The 20,045-nt window shown below is 37.3% G+C and overlaps 1 protein-coding gene across 1 annotated transcript in view; it reads right to left on the reverse strand.

Annotated features, from left to right (window-relative positions):
* OVCH1 (ovochymase 1) overlaps positions 1-20,045 on the reverse strand; it is a gene marked incomplete at its 3' end in the record, with an annotated part of 58,333 nt that overhangs the window by 13,886 nt on the left and 24,402 nt on the right. The window contains 3 exon segments of the mRNA XM_079139887.1: positions 827-1,022; positions 1,469-1,541; positions 13,725-13,905. Of these exon segments, the coding sequence (XP_078996013.1) occupies positions 827-1,022; positions 1,469-1,541; positions 13,725-13,905 (450 nt within the window).

A 20,045-nucleotide genomic window follows, 5' to 3' on the forward strand; every position in this document is an offset into this window, starting at 1 on the left:
TCATGGGATCCTAGCAAATTACTTAGAACATAGGGCCACAAACTCATTTGGAAAATGGGAATGATAAAAGTTGCTATGGTAGTTGTGAAGATTTTATGAAAACGCAACTTGGCTATAGGTGGCATAGTAAGATGTGAATGAGAACACTCTAAGGAGTCAAAGATAACTCCCGTCTCCTGCAAATGACACTAATGGAATGAAAATAAAATGATTTGATTTGGTAAAAGAAGCAGAAAACAAACATCAACCTATTCAGATCTTTCTGTGTTTAAGAGCCCTATAATCTAACATAAGGGTCAGCATACCCAACCAATGATCAATTCTGTGTCACACACCCACAGACCCTGGGCATAATCCATGAGCTAAGAATATTTTTCACATTTTTAGATAGTTGGGAAAAATTCCAAAAAATGCTTTTAATTATACATGCATATTATATGTTTTAAATTTCATAAATGAAGTGCCGTTGGAACATGGCCATTCCTATTCTGTCATGTATTGTCTTCAACTGTTTTACTTTACACTGGTAGAATTTAGTAGTCCTGACAGAGACCATATGGCCTGCAAAACCTGAAAGACTTATTATCTGGCCCTTTGCAAAGAAAGTTTGCTGACCCCTGATTCAATCTATTTGTCATTTAAATTACCCGAAGGAAAAGTTTAAGAGAGCTCACTCTCTAATCACTTACTAAGCTATTGCAATTAAGTAAAACATTATTTCTACCTTTCAAAAGGTAGAGGGGCTAAAGGTATACTGCTTGATATTTGCATGACATTTTCAAAAATAACATTAGCAGCACTGTTTATGAGAGTGTAAAGTACCCACCTTTACTAGTGCTTCCCCATCCGGTCACAGCACATATCTTGGAGGAAAACAGAGGCTCTGTGCTATGTGGGAGACACACTGGCCTCACCACTGAGTTGTACTCCAGAGGACAGCTCAATTGTATCAGGGCAATATCAGAGTCATAGGTCACTGTATCAAAGTCTTCATGCACTATAATGTGTTTGGCCCTTCTCACCTGTATCAATGGCAGGCAAGCAAATAGCAAGATAAGAAAATCAGAGTCAAACTACTTCTTTGCATAATGGTCCCAAATAAATCTTAAATCTCTTTGTTTCTATACTCAGCAATGAAAATGATTTTATACTAAGTATAAAAGGGTAATCTTGGTTTATAATTTATGGGAGGCAATGAGCCACATTTTGAGAATTGATGATCCTAGGTTAAAAAAAAAACTATGCCAACCTGTGCACAATCAATCAACCTGGATTTGTGCTTCCTGACCTGCCTCACCTAATTCTCAAATTAAAATTTCACCTCAAATTGCATCTTTAAAAACAGGTGTACATAAGTATAAAGGGGCATTAGAACATTCATAGACAATCATATTTTAGCTAAATGTGTTTACTGACACATGACAACATTTAGAAGGCAGATGGAATGACCTTTAAAAACACTATCCACCTGCTCAGTTGATTCCTGTAGGGTTCTATCATGGTCCCCAGCAACAACAGTCCAGGAGGGTGGATTACCTTTCCTGGAAAAAGAGCAAAAGTTAATGTGCAAGCACACTTTTGTGCTTTGGTCTAAACCCATCCAGTCCTACCAAAGGGCACTGCTCATTTCAGTCAGGTAATGCCCAACCCTGCCTAGGTGGTCAGTGCAGTCTCCCTGTCACACAAGCTATTCCACTGCTCCAGATCACCTGAGGTATTTTGTCTCCTCCTTTTGACCATAAAACTATCTTTGGAGACCTTATTAAATATAGCCAAAGACTATTTTTAGTCTTGAGAAGGAAAAATTAAAAATTAAAACATTTTAATTCCATAACAATAGTAACAGTTCCAAGATAGGGAAAATTCACCTGTGGTGTCAGAAATCAGGGCACTGATTATTTCTAGGAGAGTGACTATGAGGAGGACTGGTGGGTGGTGGTGATATTTTGATTTCTGATCTGAGAGCTGGTTACACGGGCATCTACTTTGTGAAAATTATTCTAACTATAAACTTGAGATTGGCACATTCTGATGGACTTCAGAAAGACACTAAAAATTTTCGATCAACATCCATTAGCTGGCCATACCAAGATCTCCAGCTGAAGAAACATCTGAGGAAAAAAAAAATTCCTTAATTGTCAGAAACATACTGTCACTTGTACTTGGAGATTAATTTTTCCATTTTTTCAAAACCGTCTCTAAGAAAAGTAAAGTTATTGAAATCAATTTTTAACACACTTTATTCAAAGGAAAAGTTTCTTAATATATGTACACATCTTCTCTCTAGCCATAACCATGCTATTTAGATTCCCTGCATGATGAGTTTGACTCAGCCATGTGTTTCAAGATGCCTTGATTAAGGGAGCTGACTCCAATAAAGTGCTTGGCAAGTAACTTGCAGATGGTAATGCCTCCATAATGGAAGCCATTATCATTGTTATTATCTGTCATGCACTCTAATGGAAGGATTAAACTTTATTTTCAAAGTCACCCTCTAAATTATTACTTGGTAGTGAAGAAACTTATTCTGCTTTTGTTTCTTGTGTGTGGTGGGGTCTGCTGAGGATCAAATCCAGGGTCTTGCACGTGTGAGGCAAACACTACCATTGAGTCACATTTCCTATCTTAGAAATTAGTTCTTGAAGCTCGTCGTATACTTTTCTATGTAGAAGAGTGTTCACAGCACAGTAAAATAACTTAAAAATCATGGTACAGATGATAATGTAAACCTCAATTTCTAGTTAAGTTCTTTGTGCATAGTCATCAGATGTCCTCAAGTTTAGTGAAGAACACCATGTAAAAAAAACATGCATCAGAGTGATATACACATACTTAGGCAACAGAGCATGAAAATTTTCCAATAATGAGATAAGAGCTCAAGGTATCAATTGATGAACTTCTCCATCCTCTCTTTTCACCTTCCTATAATCCATTTTCTTCTCTTACACCCTTAGGGTCTTATCCCCAACCCAACAATGGGACATGTGTCACTTAAAGAAACAGCCACTACTGAGTCACAAAAAGGGGCTGAAGTTGAAAAAGTTAATCTGATTTTAAGACAAAAACATCCCAAAATATAACTGCAAAGTGAATTTAGTCCCTAGAGTACATTAAGAGACCCACATGGGCACAAAGACTCATGTGGAATTAGCAAGATGAGAACACATCAGTTTTCCCTAAATGTGAAATAATATCAATGGTGAGATTGTTACAAATACAACTTTTCGGTCTCCACATCAGATTTAAAGAACCAGAAATCTTCCAGGTGATTCTGGTGTATGCTCACATTTGAGAACTAATACTAAGAGTAACCAATGGCAAGGAAGCTCATGGTCAGCTGTTCAATATTGCTGTCAGTTCTCATTGTCTTTGGAGTACTGCTCAACAATGTCAGCTAGCCTGGTGCCAGGCAACCATCAGTAAAATTGTAGTCTATATGCACTCTTGAATTTTCGTATCTCCCCAACTGCCTTCTCTCTTCAGGCAAACTTCCATTTTCAATGAATTTGGATACTTAGATGCCCCCTTCAAAGGGAAGTAGAGTCCTGAATGCATATAAGTTGATGAAGATGAGTCAGAGAGAGAGAGAAATCCATGAAGGAATCAGCTGACAAGTTTCCACAAAGGCAGGATATGAATGTGACTTATCACTTTGCTATACCAGAATATTAAGACACTTCTGATGTAAAAATCTGTATACTTTAAGGATTAGCTTTAAAAAGACATTTTCATGCTTGCTTTGGCAGCACATGTACTAAAATTGGAATGACAGAAGATTAGCATGGCCCCTGCATAAGGATGACACACAAATTTGTGAAGTGTTCCATATTTTTCATTTAGTACCTCAAATAGACAAGACCAGAAAAGAATCTCTCCATGACACATTATAATTAAAATGCCAAAAATCTAGAAAAGGAAAAAAAAATTAAAAACTATGAGAGAGAAGTACCAGGTTATATTCAGGGGACCTCCAATCAGAATAATAGAACCTTTCTCAGCAGAAATCCTGAAGTTCAGGACGACTTGGAATGACATTTCAAGAAAACAACTACCAACTAAGATTGCTATATTCATCAAAAACTATCACTTGAAATTGATAAGAAAATGAAAACCTTCCAAGATAAGCAAAAATTAAAGGAATGCATAACTACCAAGTTGGCATTGCAGAATATCCTTAAAGGAATTCTACATGCAAAAGAAGATTAAAAAACAACCAATAGAGTTCAGGAAAGAATAAATCTCATTAAAAGGATGGATAGGTGAGTAATAACAAGGATCAAATCAAACATTAAAATAAGTCAAAATGGCAAGAAGCAATAGCTCTACAATAACAGTGAATGTAAATGATCTCAGTGCCTCTCAAAAGACAGGTAGATTGGATTAAAAAATAAAACCAACTATATGTTGCCTGCAAGAAACACACCTCAGAAGCAAAGATAGCATATGCTGTAAAGGAAAGGATAGAAAATAATATTCCATGCAATTGAAGCTCAAAAGCAAGCAGGAGTAGCACTCTTATTCAACAAATCAAACTTCAAGCCAAAATTAGTTGAGACAAAGAAAGGTCACTACTTACTGCTAAAGAGAAGAATATAAAAAGATAAAAATATTTATACCCCCAAACATCTGTGCACTTAACTACATGAGAACAAATACTACTTAACATAAAAGCTCAGATAAGTTCCAGTACAGTAATACTAGGTGGTTTCAATATACCTCTCTCACCAATAGATAGTGATTCAGACAAAATAAGCAAAGATACAACAGACTTGAAACATACTACAGATGACTTAACAGTTATCTACAGAATGAACACATATTTTCATCTGCTTGTGAAACTTCCTTCAAAAAAGATCCTATTTTAGGTCATGAAGAAAACCTTAGCAAATATGAAAAAGTTTCTAATTTCTTGCATCTTATAAGATCATAATGGAATGAAATTAAAAATTAACAGCAAGAAAACTACAAAAGCTATGTAAACATGGAGATAGAACAATATACTTCTGAATGAGTATGTCAAAGAAATCAGGGAGAATTTAAAAAAATCTAGTTAGACTCACACAAGATAGAAACACAACATACAAGGGTCTCTGAGATGCAGTGAAGACAGATCTAGGAGGAAAATTTATAGGTATTAGTGCCCACATGAAAAAAAAATATCCCAAATAAATAACCTAATAATGCATTTCAAGGTCTTAATAGCTAATCAACCCCAAACAAGTAGAAGAAGAAATAAAGATCAAAGCTGCAATTAGTGAAATAGAGAATAAAAAAATACAAAGGAGATTAGAAAGATAAAGGAGATTGATTAGTTTGGTTAAAGGTTTATCAAAGGAAAGACTCAAATTAATAAAATTGGACATGTGAAAAGGAGATATTACCACAGATATCACTGAAATACAGGGAAATGGTAGGGACCATTTTTAAAACATTCCAATAAATTGGGAAATCTAGAAGAAATAAATTTTTGGACATAGCCTACCAAAATTAAACCAAGGGAAAATAGAAAACCTAAATAGACAAATAACAAGTAATAAGATTGAAGGAGTAATAGAAAGCCTTCCAACAAAGATATGCCCAGGACTGATGGGCTAAATTCTACCAGAACTTAAAAGAATTTCAATGCTCCATGAAATAGAAAAGGGAACACTTCCAAGTTAATTCTATGAAGCCAATACTTCTCCAATACCCAAACCAAATAAGGATACATCCAGAAAAGAAAACTACAAATCTATATCCTTGATGAACATAGATGCAAAAATCCTCAATACCATTATCAAATTCAACACACATTACAAAGATTATACATCATAACCAAGCTGCTTTCATTCCATGGATACAAGGATGGTTTGATGTATGCAAATATCCCACAAAATTAGAACCAAGAAAAAAAGTCATATGATCATTTAGATACAGAAAAATCCTTCCACAAAATATAACATCCATTCATGTTAAAAACACTGAAGAAATTAGTGATAGAAGGAGCCTTTAAGATGGCTATAATATATGACTTAAAGGCTATATATGACAAACCCTACTTCAATATCAGATTGAATGGGGAAAGCTGAAAACACTTTTTTTAAAGTCAGTAACAAGATAAGGATGTCCACTCTCACCACTGTTACTCAAATAGTGCTTGAGTTTTAGCAGAGCAATTAGGCAATAGAAGGAGATAAAACAGATACAAACTAGAAAGGAAGTCCACATTATCTGAAATGAGGATGGATACTCCAGCTTTTTTGCTGTGTCCATGTGCATCCAATCTGCCAGTCTATGTCTTTTGATTGATGAGTTCAGGCCATTAACATTCAGGGTTATTATTGAGATATGATTTGTATTCCTGGTCATTTGGCTCATTTGTTTTTTGACATGATTTGGTTTCTCCTTTATTTGGCTATTCCTTTAGGCTAGTTCCTCCCTTTGCTGATTTGCATCATTGTTTTTCATCTCTTCCTCATGGAATATTTTGCTGAGAATGTTTTGTAATGCCAGCTTCCTTTTTGTAAATTCTTTGAGCTTTTGTTTATCATGGAAGGATTTTATTTCATCGTCAAATCTGAAGGTAAGTTTTGCTGGGTATAAGATTCTTGGTTGGCATTCATTTTCTTTCAAGGCTTGATAAATGTTCTTCCAGGCCCTTCTAGCTTCTAGGGTATGGATTGAAAAATCTGCTGATATTCTTATTGGTTTTCCCCTGAATGTAATTTGATTCTTTTCTCTCACAGCCTTTAAAATTCTGTCTTTATTTTGTATGTTACGTATTTTCATTATAATGTGCCTTGGTGTGGGTCTGTTGTAATTTTGTATTTTTGGAGTCCCATAAGCTTCTTGTACTTGATTTTCCATTTCATTCTTCAGATTTTGGAAATTTTCTGATAGTTCATTGAATAGATTGTTCATTCCTTTGGTTTGTTTCTCTAGGCCTTCCTCAATCCCAATAATTCTTAAATTTGGCCTTTTCATGATATCCCATAATTCTTGTAGATTCTGTTCATGATTTCTTATCATCTTCTCTGTTTGGTCAACTTTGTTTTCAAGATTAAATATTTGTCTTCAATGCCTGAGGTTCTGTCTTCCAGACGTTCTATCCTATTGGTTATGCTTTCTATGGAGTTTTTAATTTGGTTTATTGTTTCCTTCATGTCAAGGATTTCTGTTTGGTTTTTTTTTCAATATCTCTAACTCTTTATTGAAATGCTCTTTTGCTTCCTGTATTTGCTCTTTTAACTGTTGATCAGGATACAAATAGGAAAAGAAGAACTCAAACTATCTCTATTTGCTGATGACATGATTATATATTTAGAGGAACTAGAAACTTTTAGAACTCATAAGTGAATTCAGTAAAGTAGGAGGATTTAAGATCAATGCTCATAAATCTAATGCATTTTTATACATAAGTGATGAATCTTCAGAAAGAGAAATTAGGAAAACTACCCCATTCACAATAGCCTTGAAAAAAAATAAAATACTTGGGAATCAATCTCACAAAAGAGGTGAAAGACCTCTACAATGACAACTACAGAACACTAAAGAAAGAAATTAAAGAAAACCTTAGAAGATGGAAAGATCTCCCATGTTCATGGATAGGAAGAATTAATATTGTCAAAATGGCCATACTACCAAAAGCACTAAACAGATTCAATGCAATTCCAATTAAAATCCCAATGATGTACCTTACAGAAATAGAGTGAGCAATCATGAAATTCATCTGGAAGAATAAGAATCCCAGAATAGCTAAAACAATCCTTAGCAGGAAGAGTGAAGCAGGGTTTATCACAATATCAGACCTTCAACTATACTACAAAGCAATAGTAACAGAAACAGCATGGTATTGGTACCAAAATAGACAGGTAGATTAATGGTACAGAATAGAGGACATGGACACAAACCCAAATAAATACAATTTTCTCATACTAGACAAAGGTGCCAAAAATATGCAATGGAGAAAAGATAGCCTCTTCAACAAATGGTGCTGGGAAAACTGGAAATCCATACACAACAGAATGAAACTAAACCCCTATCTCTCACCCTGCACAAAATTCAACTCAAAATGGATCAAGGACCTCGGAATCAGACCAGAGACCCTGCATCTTAGAGAAGAGAAAGTAGGTCCAGATCTTCAACATGTTGGCCTAGGATCAGACTTCCTTAACAGGACTCCCATAGCACAAGAAATAAAAGCAAGAATCAGTAATTGGGATAGATTCAAACTAAAAAGCTTTCTCTCAGCAAAGGAAACTATCAGCAATGTGAAGAGATAGCCTACAGAGTGGGAGAACATCTTTGCCACTCATACTTCAGATAGAGTGCTAATTTCCAGAATAGAAAGAACTCAAAAAACTCTACACCAAGAATACAAATAATCTAATCAACAAATGGGCTAAGGAAATGAACAGACACTTCACAGAAGAAGATGTACAAGCAATCAACAGATATATGAAAAGATGTTCAACATCTCTAGTAATAAGAGAAATGCAAATCAAAACTACCCTAAGATTCCATCTCACCCCAATTAAAATGGTGATTATCAAGAATACAAGCAACAATAGGTGTTGGAGAGGATGTGGGGAGAAAGGTACACTCATACATTGCTGGTGGGGTTGTAAATTAGTGCAGCCACTCTGGAAAGCAGTGTGGAGATTCCTCAGAAAGCTTGGAATAGAACCATCATTTGACCCAGCTATCCCACTACTTGGCCTATACCCAAAGGACTTAAAATCAGCACACTACAGAGATGCAACCACATCAATGTTCATAGCTGCTCAATTCACAATAGCCAGATTGTGGAACCAACCTAGATGTCCTTCAATTGATGAGTGGATAAAGAAACTGTGGTATATATATACAATGGAATATTACTTGGCCATAAAGAATGATAAAATTATGGCCTTTGCAGGCAAATGCATGAAACTGAAGAATATCATGCTAAGTGAGATAAGCCAATCTCATAAAACCAAAGGGTGAATGATCTCAATGATAAGCGGATGATGACACATAACTGGTGGTGGGAGGGGGGCAAGAGTGGAGGAAGGAGGGACTGTACAGAGGGAAAGAGGGGAGGGAGAGGTGGGGGGAGGAAAAAATAACAGAATGAATCAAACACCATTACCCTATGTAAATGTATGATTACACAAATGGTATGCCTTTACTCCATGTACAGAGAAACAACATGTATCCCATTTGTTTACAATAAAAATAAATTTAAAAAAAAAGGAAAATGTCAAATCACCACTGTTTTTGGATGATATAATACTATATAGAATACCTAAAAATTCCACCAGAAGACTTCTATAAATAAAGAATTTAGCAAAGTAGCAGGATACAAGATCATCATACAGAAATCAGTAGCACTTGCATATACAAATAACAAATTCACTGAAAAAATAACCAGAATAATTCCATATATAATAACTTTTAAAATATTTATGAATACATCTAACCACAGAGGTAAAAGATTTCAATAAGGAAAATTACAGAGCATTGAAAAAAAGAAATATAAAACACTAGAAAATAGAATCCCTCCCAAGGAAAGGCCAAATATTGCTAAAATGGTCATGTTACCAAAGTGGTCTACAGATTTAATGCAATTCCCATTAAAAGACCAATGACATTCTTCAAAAAAAAACAAGAAAAAACAGTCCTAAAATTAATGTAGAAACACAAAAGACTCTGGATTACCCAAAGCAATCCTGAGTAGAAAGAAATGCTGGAAACATCATAATACACAATTTCAAATTGTACTACAGAGTTATACTAACAAAAACAGCATGGTATTGGCATAAAGAGACTTATAGACTAATGGAATAGAAGACAGGGAAGCCCACAGATACAGCCACCTGATCCTTGACAAAGGTAACAGCATACATTGGAGAAAAGGCAGTCTTTTTAATAAATGAGAAAATGAGATAACTGCATGTAGACGAATGAAACAAGATCGCTATCTCTCATCCTACACTAAAATTGATTCAAAATGAACCTAATACCTAGGAATCAACCAGAAACTACAGAACTGTTAGAAGAAAACAGGTAAACACTCCAACATAGAAACACAAGCAGTGACTTCCACAGTGGGACCCCTAAAGCTCAGGAAATAATACCAAGAATAAATGGTATTATATCAAATTTTAAAAGTTCATGCACAGCAAAGGAAATAATGTAAATGAATGGGAGAAAATCTTTCCCAGAAACCCTTCTAACAAGGATTAATATCTAGAATATATAAAGAACTCAAAAAACTTATCAAAAACAAATGACCCAGTGAATAAGTGGGCAAATGAACTACACAGACATTTCTCAAGGGAAGAAAAACAAATGGCCAAATATATGGAAAAAAATTCAACATTTTTAATAATCAGGGAAATGAAAATCAGAAGTACACTGATGTCATCTCATTCCAGTTAGCATCATGATCATCAAGAATATGAATTTTAAAAATGCTTGTGAAGATGCAGGGAAAAAAAGGAATACATAAGAATGCATTGTTGGAGAAGATGTGAATTAGCACAGCCACTATGGAAATGTATGGAGGTTCATCAAAAGGCTAGAGTAGAGCTGCCATATGACCCAGTTATCAATTCTTGGTATTTAGCCAAAAGAATTAAAGTCAGCATACTACGGTGACACATACCATGTATACAGTAGTGCAATTTAATAGCCGAGTTATGTAGCCATTCTAGGTGTCTGTCAACAGATGATTGAAGATAGAAAATGTGGTATGTATACACAATGCAGTTCTTATTAAACCCAAAAGAACAAAAAAAGAAAATGGATGGAGCTAGATGGCATCCTGTTAAGCAGAAAAAAAAAAAAAAAAAAAAAAAGACTCAAAGTCAAGAGTCATGTTTTCTTTCATTTGGAAGCTAGAGAGAAAAAGGAATAAAAGAGATCCTGAGGAAAAAAAATGGAAACTAGTAGGGTAGAGGAAGGAGATCTGGGAGAGGGAGATGGGGAACGCCAGGAGAGGTATAGGAATGAAATTGTATGAATTATATCATGTGCATGTAAGAATGTGTCATAATTCCACTATTATATAAAACTGTGCATCAATTGTTTAAAAATTTTAAAAAAGGTATTTCCTTGGTCAAATAAGCTAGGCAACTATGAAGAGTTATGGCACAGACATTTTTCAAATCAGTATAAAAATAAATACAATGTATGCACAAAAAGTACAAAACAATATGTGGTATATGCATATACCATAAACCACACGCATGTATGCTCAAATATTAATGGAAATTAAACAAAACATTATTCATCTGAATTAATTCTAGAGAGGATGAATGGGTTAGTGAAATGGAAAGAATATTTTAGATTTTTCTTGGTAAGAAATCAAGAAGTCACTAATGACATTCCATACAAACGCTTTGTGATCGACTTAAATGGCTCAGAAATTCGTAGGAGAGATCATGGTTTATTTGCTCTGAAGTCATTCATTAAGTTGAATGTCTACCTTGAGAAGGATCATTTTGCAATGTTCTTTATTTTGTGGCAAGGTGTTACATTCCTGCACACAAATTCAAGAATAGACTATTTGATAAGGGAATCTACTTAAAGATTCTTCTATGTCCCTGGCCTCTATTCTAGTACTTATCTTTTCCAATATGTTGTTTCACTAATCAGCTACTATTGAGGATTCTTTTCCAAGGTACCACAAAGTGCATTTTGAGAAAATTACTATAAAATGGGCTTCTCTAACAGAGTAGGCTTAGGGGAAATCCCATGTGATGCTGAAGTTGTAAACATGAACTCATAGTTAGCCTATTCCAGGTTAGCATAACATAAACACAGATGGTTAAATAGTTTGTAACTTGTGGTAGTAGACATCCCTCTATTTTCTAGCTCTGCAAACTGAGAGAACTGAGAAGCAACAAAATCCTAGTGGTACCTAATATATCTAGTGCCTAAATCATGATTTCCCATATCACTCTCCAATAACACGAAGTAAGGCTCCTTGGAGAAATGGAGGGTTCTAGGACAGAGCAGGGAACATATACGATGAGCCTGGAGTACACTGTAGTGTTACAAAAGGATAGGAGCATGCCAGAGGGATAAATCGACTTGAAAGAGCTCACAGTGGCCAGGTCCAGAACAATCTGAGCAACAAAATATGTGGTATTTAAAATAGATATCCCTGAGTTCAGAGCAATTTAAATAAGATTTAGTAAGTAGAGAAAAAAGAGAACTCTGATGCAGAATCTTAAATGATTTAAATACTCCCTGCTCAAAAGGTTGAAGCTTACTGTACACCACCTAAGCTGGGCTACTTTTAGTGACTTGCTTCCAAATAAGTATGGGGAGGGAGAAAATGTAATTTTATAGTGGAGAAGAATATTTCCTTAGTTACATGACTGAAGTTAACATCAATGATAAGTTCTGTTGATAGCAGGTACCCTTGGTATGTTACTTTGTGGTCTTCCTCTCAAAACCCCAGTACCCCAATAAAACCATGATAAAAATATCAAACACAGTTGAGGAACATTATGAAAAATACCAAATGAATACTCCTCAAGGTTATCAAAAACAAGGAAAGTCTGAGAAACCTAAAGCCAAGAGGAACCTAAGGATTCTTGACAAACATAATGTGGTATCTAAATAGCAGAGAGAAAAACAACTATCCAGACCTTAAAGCATGAACAAGGTCAGCATGTTTGAGTATCCAAAATGCCAGGGGACCTGGCCCACTGTGAGCAAGCAGAGGAGTGGTCAAGATCAGGCCAGAAAGACGGAAGTTCCCGATCCTGGCTGCACAGTGGACCCATATGGGGAGATTTTCAATACTGGTATTCAGAACTACCCACAAGTGATTGATTTAATTAGCCAAAGCAAACCAGTTATGTATATTCACATAGAATATGAGAGCTTGATTTATGTAAACATAGGGTAAGTATAAAAATAAATCATGAAGATTATAAATTTTGGCACATAGGATCAAAACAAAACCCCCAAACGATATACCGTTTTAGGAACACAGACATGTTAAAAACAATTTTGAAGACATTTTTTAAAAAGAGCATAGGTACTATGAATACAAAACTTAGCAAATTTAGCATAACATTTACCTTTTGGGAGAGAAGCTAAGGGGTCTTGAGAGTTAAGTACAAAAATCTTTCCTAAATGGAATGGTGGGACAAGTATATATTTAACAATTATTCTTTAAACTACATGTATTTTATATACAGTCTTTCATATCACAGAATAGCTCATAGCTCACTAGTAATCCAGTGATCACGCCCTTGCCGATATGAGCCAATTAAAGAGGAATAATCCTAAACCAGCCCAGGGAAAGGTGTACTGTATGGGAAGGCATCTGGAATTATTACCAATAATAAATCTGAGTTCTTAGCTTAAAGATTAAACTAAAGCAGAACACAAGAAAAGCCTTCAAATACAGAAAGGATCAGTATGCAAATAAAGAAATAAGAATTTTTGTTTTCTGGAGCTAAGTTTAGACCAATAGATACTGTGATGGGAAGCAGGTTTTGGCTCAACGTAATAATTAGACCTATATAAATGGGATAAAAAAAATTTCAAGATTGGACTAACTTTTCCTTACTGACATTATTTAAATAGAAGCTACAAGACTATGCAGAGAAAACACTTAAAGGAAGATTCCTGCTTTAAAATTAGTCTGGATGATCTTAGAAGTTAGACAATCGTACTGTATCCTAGGCATTTCCTATAAATACGCGTGTTAAATAGATTCGTAAAACACCAGTTTCACTCACGATTGTACACAGTGGGCTGCAGTAAGGATCCAGATTGGACTGATGATGGCACCTCCACACTGGTGATCACCTAGAAACTTCAAACCCACCTGCCATGGCCAACAGTGGGGGCAGGCTTCCTCGCCCCCGGCGATTCTTCTGGAAAGCCACTGGGGACTAAATGGAGGGATGCCACAGATATCTACAGGAAAGAAGAGGAGATCAACAGCTCGTCACAAACAACTATCATTAAGAACACACTCCTCCTATTGGCTTGCTATAGCCAATAGCAGTAATTCTCAAATGCCAGCTGAGATTTATAAAGATACTAACTCCCAAGACCCATCTCCGAGGAGTCTGATTTTAAAAGCCTGCTTAGCCAACTCTGCTAGGCAGTCAGGATTTTAGACATAAAAGCATTTATTCATTCATTTAAAAAGTTAACTACTCAGTGCTTGCTTTCTGCCAGGCACCGTTCTAGACACTGGTGGTATACCAGTGAATAGAGCAAAGTTCCTCTGGAACTTACAGTCTACTAAGAAAATTTCTGGCTTGTTAAGTAGAGCATGTGCAGGTCTTCATTCTGTGTCCCTGTTTTGCCTCTTGTTCTCACTGTATGAAGCTATTTACTGATCCTTAACATGTCAGATTTGTTCAGACATCTAAATGCTGATCTCTCTTCTGGAACACTGGAACTCAGTTCAAATGTTATCTTCTCCATGAAGCCATTTCTGAATCCCCAGTAAAAAGCAGACAATTCTTTTATAATTCCTGTGCAACTTTCTGTTAGATAGTCCATTGACTAGAATATATTCAATACATGCATGCAAAATAACGAAAGATTATACTATTTAACCAGATACTTCAGAGCATAAGGAAGTTTAAAATGCCAGTGTGGGGGAGTTTTCAAGATGGCGGCCTAGAGGGTGGCTGCATTTCATGTTGCTCCAGGACTCAGGATTCAAAAGAGGAGATATTGAGAGACTTGGGACCAACTCGAAGCAGCCGGGTGGGTCTCTCCCGTTGGGGAGACGTCCCGGATGGGACGGTGGTCCCGGAATGCAGGGAACTTTGTGGAGTGGAGCTGCCTGTGAGACGCCCCTCCTCCCGCTGGAGCAGTGAACTCGGACAACTGGTAGCGTCATAGAGGAGGCCGCTCAGCACAGCGCTGGGACTCGGAGCAACCACTGGGGCTCCGGTGGCTGCCTGGGGGAGGAGCGGCAAGGAGAGCTGTGTGGACTCAGAACACCGGGGCCTGCCCTGAGGAGGAGGAGGAGGAGCGTGGCCGCATGGATTCGGAGTGACTGTACCGGAGCTGCAGAAGGTTGCCAGAGGAGGAGCTGCGCGGCGAGCTGTTTGGACTTAAGAGCGACTGCTTCTGAACACCGGGGCCTGCCCTGAAGAGGAGGAGGAGGAGAGCGGCCGCTTGGATTCGGAATGACTGCACCAGAGCTACAGGCGGTTGCCAGAGGAGGAGCTGCGTGGCGAGCTGTTTGAACTCAGACCACTTCTGAACACCGGGGCCTGCCCGGAGGAGGAGGAGGAGGAGGAGGAGGAGGAGTGCAGCGGGTCGTTTGGACTCGCAGTGACTGCATTAGAGCTCCAGGCGGCTGCTCAGAGGAGGAGGCAACTAGTGAGTTGTTTGGACTTAAAGCGACCACTCCTAAACACAGGGGGGCTGCCTGGAGGAGGAGCGCGGTGGGTCACTTGGTCTCGAGTGGCCGCACCAGAGCTCCGGGCAGTTGCCCACAGGACGCGTGCAGCGGGTCACGCGGATTCAGAGCCACTCAGAGTGACCGCTCCTGAACACCCAGGGGGTTACCTGGAGGAGGAGGAGGAACGGGGAGGGTCATTTCGACTCAGAGTGATTGATTGCCCCAGGCTACGGGTGGTTGGTGGGAGGAGGAGGCACGCAGTGAGTTGCTTGGACTCCTAGTGACCGCACCGGAATACTGGGCGACTGTCTGGAGGAAGAGGCCTGTGGCGGGTCTCTGGGACTCAGAGCGATTGTACGGGGCCCCACGTGGCTGCTCAGAGGAGGGGCCACATAGCCAGGCGATTAGGTGCAGAGCAGGGTCCCAGGATCTAAGAGGCTTCTTGGTGGAAGAGCCCCACAGAGACACGCTTAGGGGTGGAGCGAAGGTTCCAAGACTGCGGGCAGATTCTCTGAGGAGGGGCAGCCTAAGGAGATTCATCTGCGAAGGGTGAGGCTCCCAGGCACAGGAGGTGGGGCCGGGCACCTGGGAACTTTGCAGAGGAAGGCAGCCCAGCCCAGGCGGTAGCTGTAAATTGAGGTGACCCTCTAGGAGGAAACTGACCAGCAAGACCTCCCCACCGGGTGAGTCTTCCCTGCTGGGTGAGGTTTCCCCACAAGGACGGTAAAACCAGAGACTCATGCCCAAACAGGCCTTGCCTCAGCCCGCAGCCTAGTTCCCCTTTGGATGACCATTGGTCAACAAGTGGAGGCACCTCTGCCCACTAGCAGGGAATATACCCCACCTGAAGGCCAACACTCCTAGAGAGGCAGCTTCCTTCTGGAGCACCGCATTATCAACTTCCTCCAAGACTTCAGCCTACTGAAGGCTAAGAGGAGATATATATAGAAATCTTCAGGGATATTGTAAGTCAATAGAGGAAATCTGTAATATCTCAGTGGTCCACTGATACCTGAACAATATGAGAAAACAAGGAAAGAAAATGCTGCAAACAAATCTAGATGTTACATCAATAAAACCCAATGACAGCATGGCAGAAGAAATGACAGAAAAGGAGTTCAGAATGTACATAATTAAAATGATCAGGGAAGCAAACAATGAGATGAAAGAGCAAATGCAGGCATTGAATGATCGCACTAATCGACAATTAAAAGAGCAAATACAGGAAGCAAAATATCATTTCAATAAAGAGAGATATTGAAAAAAAAACAAACAGGAATCCTTGACATGAAGGAAACAATAAACCAAATTAAGAACTCCATAAAAAGCATATCCAGTAGGATAGAACACCTGGAAGACAGAACCTCAGACATTGAAGACAAAATATTTAACCTTGAAAACAAAGTTGAACAAACAGAGAAGATGGTAAGAAATCATGAACAGAATCTACAAGAACTATGGGATATCATGAAAAGGCCAAATTTAAGGATTATTGGGATTGAGGAAGGCCTAGAGAAACAAACCAAAGGAATGAACAATCTATTCAATGAAGTAATATCAGAAAATTTCCCAAATCTGAAGAATGAAATGGAAAACCAAGTTCAAGAGGCTTATAGGACTCCAAATACACAAAATTACAACAGACCCACACCAAGGCACATTATAATGAAAATACGTAACATACAAAATAAAGACAGAATTTTAAAGGCTGTGAGAGAAAAGAACCAAATTACATTCAGGGGGAAACCAATATGGATATCAGCAGATTTTTCAATCCAGACCCTAAAAGCTAGAAGGGCCTGGAACAATATTTTTCAAGCACTGAAAGAAAATGGATGCCAACCAAGAATCTTATACCCAGCAAAACTTACCTTCAAATTTGACGATGAAATAAAATCCTTCCATGATAAACAAAAGCTAAAAGAATTTACAAAAAGAAAGGCAGCATTACAGAACATTCTCAGCAAAATATTCCATGAGGAAGAGATGAAAAACAAAGAAGCAAATCAGCAAAGGGAGGAATTATCCTAAAGGAATTGTCAAATAAAGAAGGAACCAAGTTGTGTCAAACAAATAAATAAATAAAATTTAAAAAATGAACCAAATGACCGGGAAACCAAATCATATCTCAATAATAACCCTCAATGTTAATGGCCTGAATTCATCAATCAAAAAACATAGACTGGCAGATTGGTTTAAAAAGAAAGATCCAACAATATGCTGCCTGGAAGAGACTCACCTCATAGAAAAAGATACCCATAGACTAAAGGTGAAAGGATGGGGAAAAACATACCATGCACATGGACTCAGCAAAAAAGCTGGAGTATCCATCCTCATTTCAGATAATGTGGACTTCAAGCCAAAGTTAGTCAGAAGGGATAAAGAAGGACATTTCATACTGCTTAAGGGAAGCATAAATCAGCAAGACATAACAATCATAAACATCTATGCCCCACACAGTGGCTCATCCATGTATGTCAAACAAATCCTTCTCAATTTCAGAAACCAAATAGACCATAACACAATAATACTAGGTGATTTTAACATGCCTCTCTCACCACTGGACAGATCTTCCAGACAAAAATTGAACAAAGAAACCATAGATCTCAATAACACAATCAATAATTTAGACTTAACGGACATTTATAGAATATACCATTCAACCAAGAGCGAATACACTTTCTTCTCAGCAGCACATGGATCCTTCTCTAAAATAGACCATATATTATGACCATATATTAAAGCTAATGTTAGCAAATACAAGAAGATAGAGACACTACCTTGTATTCTATCAGATCATAATGGATTGAAGTTAGAAATAAATGAAAGAGTAAAACACAGAAACTATCCCAACATCTGGAGATTAGACAATATGCTATTATTTGATGAATGGATAACAGAAGATATTAGGAAGGAAATTAAAAAATTCTTAGAGGTAAATGAGAACAAAGAAACATCATATCAAAATCTCTGGGACACTATGAAAGCAGTACTTAGAGGGAAATTTATTTCATGGAGCACATTTAATAAAAGAAGTAAAACTCAACAAATAAACGACCTAATACTACAGCTCAAAGCCCTAGAAAAAGAAGAGCAGACCAGCACCAAAAGTAGTAGAAGACAGGAAATAGTTAAACTCAGAGCTGAAATCAATGAAATTGAAACAAAAGAAACAATACAAAAAATTGACAAAATAAATAGTTGGTTCTTCCAAAAAATAAACAAAATTGATAAACCTTTAGCCACACTAACAAAGAGAAGACGAGAGAAAACCCAAATCACTAAAATTCGGAATGAACAAGGAAATATCACAACAGACACGATTGAAATACAAAACATAATTAGAAGCTATTTTGAAAATCTATAATCCAACACAACAGAAAACCTCGAAGACATCAACAGGTTTCTAGAGACATATGAATTGCCTAAACTGAACGGGGAGGACATACACAATTTAAATAGACCAAGTTCAAGTACTGAAATAGAAGAAGTCATCAAAAGCCTACCAACAAAGAAAAGTCCGGGACCAGATGGGTTCTCAGCCGAGTTCTACAAAACCTTTAAAGAACAGCTCATTCCAATACTTCTCAAAGTATTCCATAAAATAGAAGAGGAGGGAACCCTCCCAAACTCATTCTATGAAGCCAATATCACACTGATACCTAAACCAGACAGAGACTCATCAAGGAAAGAAAATTTCAGACCAATATCCTTAATGAACATTGACGCAAAAATTCTCAACAAAATTTTAGCAAATTGCATACAAAAACATATTAAAAAGATAGTGCACCATGATCAAGTGGGTTTCATCCCAGGGATGCACGGTTGGTTCAACATCAGGAAATCAATAAATGTAATTCACCATATCAGTAGACTTAAAGTCAAGAATCACATGATTATTTCAATAGATGCAGAAAAAGCATTTGATAAAATACAGTACCCCTTCATGCTCAAAATACTAGAAAAAATAGGGATAATGGGAACATTCCTTAACATTGTAAAGGCCATTTATGCTAAGCCCATGGCTAATATCATTCTAAAATGGTGAAAAACTGAAAGCATTCCCCCTAAAAACTGGAACAAGGCAGGGATGCCCTCTTTCACCACTTCTATTCAACATCGTTCTTTAGACTCTAGCCAGAGCAATTAGACAAACCAAAGAAATTAAAGGGATACGAGTTGGAAAAGAAGAACTCAAACTATCCCTGTTTGCTGATGACATGATTATATATTTAGAGGAACCTGGAAATTCCACCAGAAAACTCTTAGAACTCATAAGTGAAATCAGTAATGTAGCAGGTTACAAGATCACTGCTCATAAATCAAATGCATTTTTATACATAAGTGATGAATCTTCAGAAAGAGAAATTAGGAAAACTACCCCATTCACAATAGCATCGAAGAAAATAAAATACTTGGGAATCAATCTCACAAAAGAGGTGAAAGACCTCTACAATGAGAACTATACAACACTAAAGAAGAAATTAAAGAACACCTTAGAAGATGGAAAGATCTTCCATATTCTTGGATAGGAATAATTAATATTGTCAAAATGGCCATACTACCTAAAGTGCTATACAAATTCAATGCAATTCCTATTAAAATCTCAATGATGTACCTTACAGAAATAGAGCAAGCAATTATGAAATTCATCTGGAAGAATAAGAAACGAAGAATAGCTAAAGCA

Source organism: Sciurus vulgaris (genome assembly GCF_902686455.1).
Source record: "Sciurus vulgaris genome assembly, chromosome: 5".
Taxonomy (NCBI): domain Eukaryota; kingdom Metazoa; phylum Chordata; class Mammalia; order Rodentia; family Sciuridae; genus Sciurus; species Sciurus vulgaris.